General features: G+C 40.6%; 1 protein-coding gene across 3 annotated transcripts in view; it reads left to right on the top strand.

Annotated features, from left to right (window-relative positions):
• The first annotated feature begins 2593 nt into the window (after window positions 1-2593).
• PWWP2A (PWWP domain containing 2A) overlaps window positions 2594-11455 on the top strand; it is a 33022-nt gene continuing 24160 nt past the window's right edge. For all 3 annotated transcript variants that reach the window (XM_068536312.1, XM_068536311.1, XM_068536310.1), the window contains exon 1: window positions 2594-3265. In XM_068536312.1, coding sequence (XP_068392413.1) covers window positions 2673-3265 — 593 coding nt within the window. In that variant the 5' untranslated portion in view covers window positions 2594-2672. The remainder of the gene's footprint in view (window positions 3266-11455) is intronic.

Below are 11455 nucleotides of genomic sequence, written 5' to 3'. Positions count from 1 at the left end.
TTTCTAGCTCCCTAACTAGAAAAATAACTCCGAGGAGGCTTTCATGTTCTTTCTGCATGCCTTCTGACTGCCTAGCCCAGTAACTGACATATAGTAGGCCTTGAATATTTATCTGTGGAATAAATCGATGAAAGATCTTCCCAGTATTAGAAAGCTTAAAGAGTAGTAGAGAACAGACCTTGAAAGATAAAGTAGGAACAGAGAGGGCCTTGAATGACAAGCAGAAGAGGATACACTTGATGTGAACATAGGGAGCCAGTAGAGGATCTTGAGTTGCAGGCTGAAAATGGTGATTTAGAAGGGTGACTTGATATGCCGCCATCTGCTATAAATCCTTAATTTAAATGATTTACTGCAGCGTCTTGCAATGAATTACTGCAAGAGGTAATCAGGTCGTAGGACCTGAACTGTATTTTTTTCCATGTGGGGTATTATACAATGTGGGAACTCAGTGTGGGTCTACAAGTTTCATAGGACTATATGTTTTGTTTAATTAATTGATTATGTTGAAATATAGAAAATTGATCATGGCGAAAACTCTGTAAGATAGGATCCATGCCTGTTTTCTGGAGGAATCTAGCCTGCAGGTGATAAATTATTTGCTCAGTGAATGAGTTAAACAATCATGCACTTGGAAAGACCTGGGTTCTATAGGATCTGCTGCTAGCTACCTGTGTGACTGCTAAGAAGACCTTTAACCTGGCTAAGGATCAGTATCCTCACCTGTAAAAGAGGGAGAAGACTTAACTCACAGGATTTTAAATGAGAGCTTATGGGAAAATCTCTGGTACAGAGTGGACACTCAGTAAATTTATTTCCTTCTGTTACTTTGGAGATGCTGGTCCTGCCCTGACTGGGATTTCCTACTTGTCTTTCCCAAGAGCCCCAGGGCTTGAAATAGAGCATATGGTGATATTTACTTTTTCCCATTTTCAGTCCTTTCAATGTAAAACTGGAATTTTTTTCTTTTTGCTCTTTTATTTTTTTAATTGAAGTATAGTTGATTTATAATGTGTTAGTTATAGGTGTATAGCAAAGTGATTCAGATATATATATAGAGATATAGATATTCTTTTTCAGATTCTTTTCCATTATAGGTTATTACAAGATATTGAGTATAGTTCCCTGTGCTATACAGTAGGTCCTTGCTGTTTATCTATTTTATATATACTAGTGTGTATCTGTTAATCCCAATCTCCTTATTTATCTCCACCCCCCACCCCAAAAAAAAACCTGGAATTCTGACTATGCAACTTACTAGCTGAGTGACCTTGAGCACCCTTTTTGTGCCTCAGCTTCTTTATTTATAAGACGGGTATAATAAAAGTACCTGCCTTATAGGAGTATTGTAAGGATTAAATGAGGTGTTATACTAAATGTCTGTACTAGTGCCTGGCACATAGGGGGTGCCCAATAAATGTTGGCTGTAATTAGTCTTTAGAATTTCATTTTTTACTCCCCCTCATGTTGGCAACTTTTCTCTCCTCGCTCCTGCAGGCATTCTCAGTGCTTACAATCTCTTCTGGAGAAAAGGCTCACTCTGAGCCTTTTGAAAGAAATAGGTTCAGTAGATTCTTCCAGACAAAACAAATCAAGAAACTTAAAGTGGGAATAGAGAAGTAGGGGCATTAGAACGCTGGAGAGGCTTTTTGCACCTGTGGCATACGAGCGGCAAGGAAAGATAAAGGCTGAAGCAAGTAACCAGGTGCGACCACTTTCCAGTGAATTTGGGTTGAAAATTGGTGTTCACGTGGAAGTTCAGCAATGCCTCTGTACTGCTCTCTGGGACATTCATCAGCTTAATCCAGTGTGCATGGTATCCTTCCTGTTTTCATTAGCATTTTCCTACTTTGAAATAAGTGGGTGCATTGTTCCTAGAAAGTGGAGAGAACTCAAGGAAACACCCCTTGTGTGGGAGCTGAAGTGGCTGCCATGAGGTTATGGAGAACGTCTTGCACATCATTCTATCCCCAGCACCTAGCACAGTGCCTAGCATAGTAGGAGCTCAAATACTGTTTGTAGAATTAGCTTCAAACTTTAGTTGTTCTTCCCAAAGAAGCCTGTCGTGCCCACACGCGGCTGCAAGCAGGTCCGCGCCTAGAAATAACATTTATTCTAAGGACCTCTGCGCAGAGATTCTTGGGAAGCGGTTCCCCTCCCTCATTACCTCGTTACTCCTCCCCTCCGTAGCCTTTGAAAGAACAGGCACGGCACGTGATTCCCTCCTTTATCCCACCTCTGAAACCCTGGCTGATAATGGGCAGGAGCATAGGCCAACCATAAGACTATATTTTCTCTTCCATCCAATAGAAAGAGGCAATAAGTATAAGGCTCAGCTTTTGACTTCCCCCCGCCCCCTTTGAGCCCGCCCCCCACTCCTTCTCTAAGATTCGACATTTGACAACTAGTCTGGCCAATGAGAAGTTCCTACTCTGTATGGGAGGGATGGACTGACTGGATGATAGACGTCCCCACCTGGCCAATGGAGTATTGCAAGGGCGGGAGGGCTGTAGGACAGAACCAATGGCGCGGTGCCAATAACAAGTATCGGGGTAAGGGCGGGACAAAAGTGTTCGCTGAAGGGAGGGGAAGGCCCAGGGAACCAAGCAGCGCTGCCGCCGCCGCCGCTGCCGCTGTAGCCTGAGTTGGAGGAGGGAGAAGCCAGGAAGAAAATGGCGGCCGTGGCTGCAGAGGCGGCAGCGACTGCAGCGTCCCCCGGGGAGGGGGGCGCCGGCGAGGCCGAGCCGGAGATGGAGCCCATTCCCGGCAGCGAGGCCGGCACTGACCCCCTCCCGGTCACGGCCACTGAAGCATCTGTGCCGGACGGCGAAGCCGACGGGCAGCAGTCCTCTTCTCAGGCCGACGAGCCGCCGTTCCCGCCGCCGCCGCCGCCGCCGCCGCCGCCGGGGGAGCTAGCCCGCAGCCCGGAGGCGGCGGGGCCGGAGCTGCAGCCTGAGGAGAAGCTGCCCGCCCGGGTGGTGGAGCCGGCGGCAGCCGCGCCACAGGAAGGGCCTGGCCTTTCACCTTCCCCTGCATCGCCGCCCGAGGAGCCCGCGGCTCCCGAGGAGCGCCAGGAACCGCCGCTGCCCCAGCCCTCAGCCCCGGCGCTCGTGCCGCCGGCGGGCGGGGACTCCGCGGTGTCGCAACTGATCCCCGGCTCGGAGGTGCGGGTCACGCTGGACCACATCATTGAGGACGCGCTCGTCGTGTCTTTCCGCCTCGGGGAGAAGCTTTTCTCCGGGGTCCTCATGGATCTGTCCAAAAGGTACCGCGCCCGCCCCCAGCACGCCCCGGCCCGCTTGGTCCCCGGGAGGGAGCGAGCCTGGGCGGCCCCTTCACGCCGGGCTCCCGCCTCTCCCGCGCCCCGCCGCCTGCGCCGCCCTCGGGTCCCGCGCGGCGTGTGGCGCGCGCTCCGAGTGGGGCAGGCGCGCGGGGCTGTCAGAGGGCGGTCCCTGCCCCAGGTGGGCGCCTGCGAGGCAGGTGTGCCGCCGGGTGGGGGGACGCGGCTGCTTGACGGGTTCGCGGGTCTCACCCCACCCAGCTCCGGCCTCCTTCCGTGACCCGGCCCTGGCTCACCCACACTGCGGCGGGTGGGTCAGTGCAAAACGCAGAAGGATTTTCGCAGAGAACGCGGTGCTGGGTAGGGGAGATTGCTCTGTTCTCAAATTAACCTTTAACTTTAATGAGGTCGGAGAGAGGGGTGTGTGCATTGGGGTTCCCAAAAGGTTAACTGCCACTCCTTATAAAGGGAAGAACATTTATTAAAAATGAGCTCTTCGACTGTTATTCTTACGGTTAGAACTAATTCCCCCTAGCACATTTGGCTAATTGGCTAATGATAACTTTTAAGAAAAGTCTAAAGAAGAGATGGGATTTTTTTTTAAACCTTTAATATCAAGATGGTGTGGTATAAAAGTGTTAAGATACTAACTTCTAAAACCGTAGATACAGTTTAAATGGTTGAGTTCACCTACAAACCTCGTTTTAGCATATTTTCATTTTTTAATTTAAATTGTTTATGGGCATTGCTTTAAACAGATGAAGATACTCTGTTCAAAGTCTAGAGTTAACCTTTTTATTCTCTTCTTTTGCAGATATGAAGTGCAGAGACTCCCATTCACGGCTTTCCATTCTGTTTCCTGCAACAGCACACACTGATGGTATCTCACCTGTTTAGAAATGGCTTATTTTAGTATGTTTTACTTGTAACTGCTTGCCCTCCCATCAAGACACAAGAATCTTCTCATTTGGGGAAGAAAGCCATTTAAAATACATAATTGAAGTATGGGAAAAGATGGGAGCCTTTACAGTTACTTCAAACATTGTTAAATCTCAAAAAATTTTTTTAATTAGTTTTTTTATTTTTAAAGAATTTTGGGTTAGGACTTTTGCACTTTTGTTTTCAGTATTAGAAAGCAGAATAAGACCAGTGTGCTTTCTACTGATGTATTTAATAATAGCAAGAGAGAGAATGTGTATGTTCGTTCAGTAGTGTGTATGCTATTGAATCAAACAGAAGCGAAGGCCAGTGATTGTGTGAGAATCTGGATTTCAAATCTGCAAAAGGAAGGTGCAAAAAGGTAAGTTGTTTCTGGGAATGGAATGGACAGTGCTTTCCTGTTTTGAGGTGCTCGTTGTCTTGGTGTTTTGTTTTTTAAAATTTTCTTTCATGGGGAAAGCCACTCGTTTTTTGAGTTTTGGTCTGTTTTACCTACAGTGCTTATAAACAGCAGCTTCTTTTGTTGGGGGTGCTATTCTTATTATGAACCTTTTACAATTTAATGTTTTGAAGTGAAAGGATCCTGTCATTAAAGTATTTTTTAAAAGGCCATTAAGGGAACCATATCAACTTTTCATTCAACAAATATTTATTGAGCACATCTGTATAAGGCACCCTCCTAGCTATTCTGAATATTATATGTATGAGACACAGTCTGTGCCTTCTAGAAGCTTATATGGGAGTCACACACATTGTGGAAGTGGTGAGGAAATACAGCAGTGTTTTTAAAATTTAGCACTTCAGGGAATTATTGTTGGACCAGTGATTGACTAGTTGAGTATCTTTTTTCATAATTTCATATAATTTGGAAAAATAGATCTGCCAATATATTTTGTAATCTGTGCTATGTTGATTGCATACTTTATGCACAGTTTTGGGGTTAACCGATGATCCAGGAGATAACTCTTTACAGACTTTACCAAGACCGTGACTGTAGTCATCAGTTGCTTTAAAAATAGTTTGTATCAGGAATTCCCTGGCGGTCCAGTGGTTAGCACTCAGTACTCTCACTGCCCGGACCTAGGTTCCATCCCTGGTTGGGGAACTAAGACCCCGCAAGGCGGTACAGCCAAAAAATAAATAAATAAAAAATAAAAATAGTTTGTATCCTATTTGAATTGGCCATTGAGTGAAACCATTAGGTAGAAATAACAAGAGCTTCCTCTTATATGGGAAAAGAATATGAAAAAGAATAGACATATGTATATGTATAACTAAATCACTTTGCTGTACACCTGAAACTAACACAATATTGTAAATCAACTATACTCCAATATAAAATAAAAATTAAAGCAAGAGCTTCCTATTGAGTGCCTGTTAAGTACCAGGCTTTGTACCACATGCTTTAATCTTCATAACTCTGGTGGTATTTTTCACTTATATAGGAGGAAATTGAAGTTCCTTCAATTTGGCTAGCTTGTAAATGGCAAAGTAAGGGCTCAAATGTAGGTTGATCTGATTCTAAAGCCTATGCTTTTTCTAATTTCATATTAGGAAGGTAGTTGGGCTGGCAGATTTCCTGTTAAGCAGTAAGTAAAGAATTGCATATTTCTGAAATATAGTGCTTATCTTGATGTTAATAGCTATATGGGATAATACAGAGGTTGTGTATGGGTGTTGGAGCCAAACAGATTCTTTAGTCAGCTCATAGCCATAGAAGCTGCTCTGGAGTCTCCCCATTTCCTTAGCTTTCTACTGGGAATGTAGTAGGCTCTGAGGTCTTGGTTCTTGCCTCTTCAGTGAGATAATCAGGAAAGAATGAACATTTGGGAGGCTACTAGGTGCATCAATGTATGTGTGCTTTTCTCCGGTCTTCCAAGGGTCCAGTTATTGCTTTTATTAATTTTTTTATTCTGACATCATGCACGGTACAGAAATGTCTTAGGGTTGTCCAGCATGTAGAAAAAGTGTTTGATCTTAGAGTACAGGATTTCATATACATGTGGATTGATCAAGAGTCTGCTTTTGTGAGCATTTGTTGGACATTCTTCACCTTCCTGTTATTATATTATTTTTTTGCCTTATTTTTAGAATTATTTCATTGAAGAACACATTTTTGAAGAGACTCTTTTTGTGGAAAAAAAGGAGCAGGACACATGTAATTTTAAAAAAACCAAAACCTAAAGAGAAGAAAATGGTACTAAATAGTAGATTGATCTGGACAGTGTCAGGGTACTTGGGTGCTGACTTCTAGCACCTGCCTCTTCAATTAACACCATGACTTTGAGCATATCTCTGTGCCTCGCTGGGCTTCAGTCTCTAGTGTGTATGAGGCTAATTCATTTTGAGTTTAGGCAGTTCACTTTAAACACAAACAAGCAAACAAACTTAATGCCTCAGTTTATATAGATAAAGTGAATAGGGTGACCAGGTGGTCTGGTTTTCCTGTACCATCCTGGTTTGATTGTTACCTCCTCCTTTCTTTATTCAAAGTAGCTTGCTTTGGCAAATAAATGACTTGGTCACCCTAAAAATGAGGATATTTGAATATCTGGTTAAAACAGATTTTATGTAGTGGAATATTTATTTGAATGCCTTTAAGTTGAGGCATGCATTCTCTATTTTATTCTAGGCCTCTCCACTATTGTTTTATACGCAGCCCTCTTAGGTAGTTTAAATTACCTGCCTACTCCTGAATTCATTAGCAATGTCTAATGACAGTAGTCTAATACTAGCAGATAAAGTAGACATCAACTAACTCACAAATTCAGTCCTGGTCTTCCTATTCTCTTTTCTTCCTTAACCTTACGCTTTTGAAATTTTGACATAGGTACATTTGTTTCTTCATTTAGCATTATATAATAAGCATTCCTTCAGGTTGCTAAACTGTCTTATTTTAGACAGAATAATCAGTGGTTGTACCATAATATTTGTTTAATTTTCTTATTATGGTAAATGAACATCCATGTATTATGTATTATGGTAAATGAATGTCCCTTGCTTCGACATTTATCAGCTGTTAGCCAAATGTGTTTCATCCTATGCCCACCTCCAATGGATTATTTTAAAGCAAATCCTAAACATATAATTTTACCATAAGTATTTCAGTAGAGATCTGTAAAAAGATAAGAACTTTAAAAATTTAATTGTACTACTGTTGTCACACCGAACTTAATAGCAACAATTCCTTTACATCATCATGTGCAGTGTCTCAAATTCAACATCTAAGTTTTGTTCAAATTAGAATTCAAGTAAAGTTTATACATTGCAATTGGTTGAGAAGTTTCCTAAGTTTTTCATCTGTAGTTCTCCTGCCATTACTTTTATTTCCTTGCAGTTGATTTGTTAATCCATAGACTTTTTTTGGTAGAATTTTCCACGTTCTGGATTTTTTTTCCGATTGCATCCCCTTGGATGCATTTCCATAACGTTTTAAAAATAGGCCTTTTTCCTCAAGAGCAAACAGAAGGGACAACTGTAGGTCCCCTAAGGGCCTTGTTTTGGGTCCGTAGGAATGATACGATATCTCTTGCCTGCCTGCAAACTTATAGGCCTATCTCTTAAACACACCTCCAACTTTAGTAATTCCAAACCTAGAAAAATTTAACCAGCCTTCAGCCCAGTCCTCTAAGGTGGTAGTTTCTCAGTCTTCTCAGTCTATTCTTGAAGGGACATATTTAATGGGACCTGTGGTTTCTTCCTACAAGAGGGATCATTTAAACTGTTTGTTACTGTTCTCTACATCTTTAAAGTTATAAAGCTGCTTTGAAATCCTGAAAAACCTTTCTGATTCCATTTTTTTGGTACCTGATACGAATTAAGGGATCATGAAGTAAATGCTTATGCTTAAAAACCCTTGTGCATTTTAATTTTGTGGTACATGCTTATTAAAGGTTGTAGCTGGTTGTATTTCAGAATTGATCTTTTACAAATACTGCCTTTTCTGTGTGTGTATGCGGGTTGCATTAAAAAGAATTGAGGTGATTTCTTTAGAAATCTTCAGATTTCACTAAGTTCTTAAGACAAGTTGTAGATTTACTTGTTTTTTAAGGAAATATAAACCAAGACAATGATTTTTTTTCTTTACAGAGATCATGAAACGTATGGTGCAATAGCCCTACTTTTGGTGGGAAAAATATACAGCCATTCTGGTGAAGCAGTGAGTAGTGGTATGAGTAGCTTCTACTAAGCGTCCAGGTTGAGAATTTAGGCCCTCAAGTAGTATGCTTGAATGATTGTGTTGAGTTGTACCTATTTAAAACACTTTTAATATTTTTTGATGATTATTCTGCTTATACCGGAAGGTGTTGATAAAAGGTTTCCACAGTGAAATCGCGTTGAGACAAGTGCTAATCACTTGCTGACCAGGCAGCTTTAGGACACCTACTGCTGTACTGGTATATACAGTACTGAGAGTGAGCTGTTCATCACTTGTTGGACTGCAGTGATTTATTTTTTTTGGAAATGATTAGTTGTTGGACATTAAAAGTCTAGTTTGAATGTAAAGAATCTGTGTAACATCACAGTATTAAATAAATTTCATGAACTAGGTAACTAGATGTGTTACACACAAATTATGCCAGGTATGTTTTATTGGAGTTGGGTCTCTAATGAGGTTAATTTTCAGCCTTTTATGTGTAAATAAGACCATACTTCACAGTGTACTGTTTTACAGCAAAGCTCCTGATGAAACTAGGTTTAATCTTCCTAAGATCAGTTTTTCTGTGGGGGGCCATTAAAGAATTTGTGTATTATGTGTTCATCTTCTCTGTTATGGCTGAGTTAATTTCACATGGATTAAAAATGAAAGATATTCTTAGTAGTTATTTGTGCCTCTGAAGTGCATCCTTATTTCTTGATATTTATTCTTCCTGTTCTACCTTAATTCCCTAATTAATTCGGGCACACCAGCAGAACAGAGGTTGCTTTAGTGGCAGATCTTGCAGGAAAGTGGAGGTTAAGTTATACTCTGGGTGGATTTAATATAGAATGTTTTGGCTAAACATCTTTTGGGCAGTTGTTCTCAAAACAAATGTGCTTAAGATTTCTGAGCTCCACTCCACCAGTTTGTTTTTAACAAGGTGATTCCGATGCAGATGATTCTTAGAACATATTTGGAGATAATTGACTTCTAGGGGATAGTTTCACCAAAATGGTGTGAAGGTAAATGTGTTAAACCTGTTTTTAAAGTTATTGGGTAATTTGATTGGAATGTAATTATAAAGTAAGCAATACATATGGGTATGGGCCACTTGGGTGGCAGATCCAGATACTTTTTGTAGAACTGGTAATTAGACTTGCAAATTTTTTCTTAAATCTGGCTGCCCACTAGCAGTTTAAGTAGTCCATAATTTTTGTCTCTCTCCCTTTGTACCAAGTGGCCTTAAAACAGAATAATGGTTTTTTAGCTTTTTAAAACACATACCTTCTATAGTATTTGACTTCGCTTTTCTGCCTATTCCCACCATCTAGGAAGGTTGCCAAGTTTTACTTTGTAATTAATAATAGCTACTATGTATTTCCCACTCCTGTTTTAGGCACTGTGCACTTTGTGTACATTGTTTCATTTTCTCTAGAAAATCGAATGAAGTAAATTCTGTTAATACCCATTTCACAGATAAAGACAGGAAGGCTCAGAGAGATTAAATTGCCTAAAACTATAAGTGGTAGATATTAGCAGGTGTATCAAAGATGCCTTTTTGCTTATGGAATAAGATGAACAGCTGGGAGTCACAGCAGTTTGTGAGAGTTACATTTTGTGTTTGAATAGGAAAGCACTGAGAAATTGAAGATGCTTTTCTGAATGATATGCAATTCTCTAAGGTTTGAAAACAACCCTGTTCTAATTCTAATACATTTCTATACTTTGCCATTACCATGTAGCTTATGACTTGGGTGGGGAGTTACCCTGGTAGGTAGAAAGGGCAGAGCGCTCTGTTCCTCACTCAACCAGGAATAGCCGCTTGGTTTTAAGATAAGAATTGCTCTTCAGTTCAATTTAGTGAATTCTTCAGGCATTTTTGAAAATGGGGTTTCTTCTTCATATATGGTCCTAGGTCTTAAATGTTTTGCCTTGGTGGGCCTGGCCCTGGCAACAGTGGAGTCCACTTCGTCATGGGAGGAATCACAAAATGTCAGATTTGAATCTTGTTGAGCATGAGATCAGCATTAAGTGCTGGATGACTGAATTGGAAAAGAATTTAAAGACTAACATATAGTAAGTTGTTGGACAACCTGTTTTTGGTAAAATAGAAATAGTGAAATAAATTGAATAATTTGCCTTTTAGAAAAAGTCCATCTGTTGAGAAATAACTTAGACCTCTGTGTGGTAGACTCTGTTGGACATAACACAAAAGAAATATCAAAAGTACATAGAAATCATAATGGAAACATAGAGAACTTAAAACTGCTTATTGGTGTCTTAGGGCCAGGACCAAGGGAATTCTTTTCAAGTGTTTGAAAGCGGTGATGAGTATTTATGTTAATAATTAAAAAGATTCTTTTATATCAGTGTTCATTTTCTTGGGAGAATGTCAAGTATCGTTCTCTAAGTGATGCTGTACAAAAGTGAAGTCAAGATCTGTCTGCTCTTAGAAGTATTTTGCCACTTTGTGGTCATTATCATTTTCTTGGATGGTTTTTTAAAAGAAGAATTTACTGTCAGGGAGTTAAATAATTTGAGTACCACACAGATGTTGTGACTATTTTTGCTTTTAAAAAGGCTGAAGCGTCAGTGTTTTCTCTATAGTTGTTTCCATCTTTATTTCCAAAATATCCAGGTAAGTTGTTTTTAGAGGATTGTTTGAAGGTACATGAGTGGGAGCTTAAAATCTGAATTATTCGGGTTTAACTTCTTTTTTCCCTCCCTCCAAAAGCAAAGCTATATTTATAAAAGGGGATTGCATAGACTTTTTAAAAGATTGAGTAAATTCTTACGGTTACAGAGATGTTCTTTTAAGACTTTTATGCAGCCCGCCCTCAGTTAATTTTAAAAGATACTTCCTGGCATTCTTGTTCATAATTGGTGGATGTTTTGTTTGTATGTTGATAAAGTCATCCTCCCTCCCTCCTCACCCATTTGGGTACCCACAGTCCCTGCAGATTGCCCTTGTAATACTTGGGGCTTTTAATTAAAAACACTATCCATTCACTTAGTTAACAGAATTGAGTATGTTTTAATTTTACTCTAATAATAGTTACCATGTATCAAGTCTACTTACTGTGTACTAGGCTGTA

This window comes from Eschrichtius robustus, chromosome 2 (genome assembly GCF_028021215.1).
Source record: "Eschrichtius robustus isolate mEscRob2 chromosome 2, mEscRob2.pri, whole genome shotgun sequence".
Taxonomy (NCBI): Eukaryota; Metazoa; Chordata; class Mammalia; order Artiodactyla; family Eschrichtiidae; genus Eschrichtius; species Eschrichtius robustus.
This window is presented reverse-complemented; position numbering and strand designations above follow the sequence as displayed.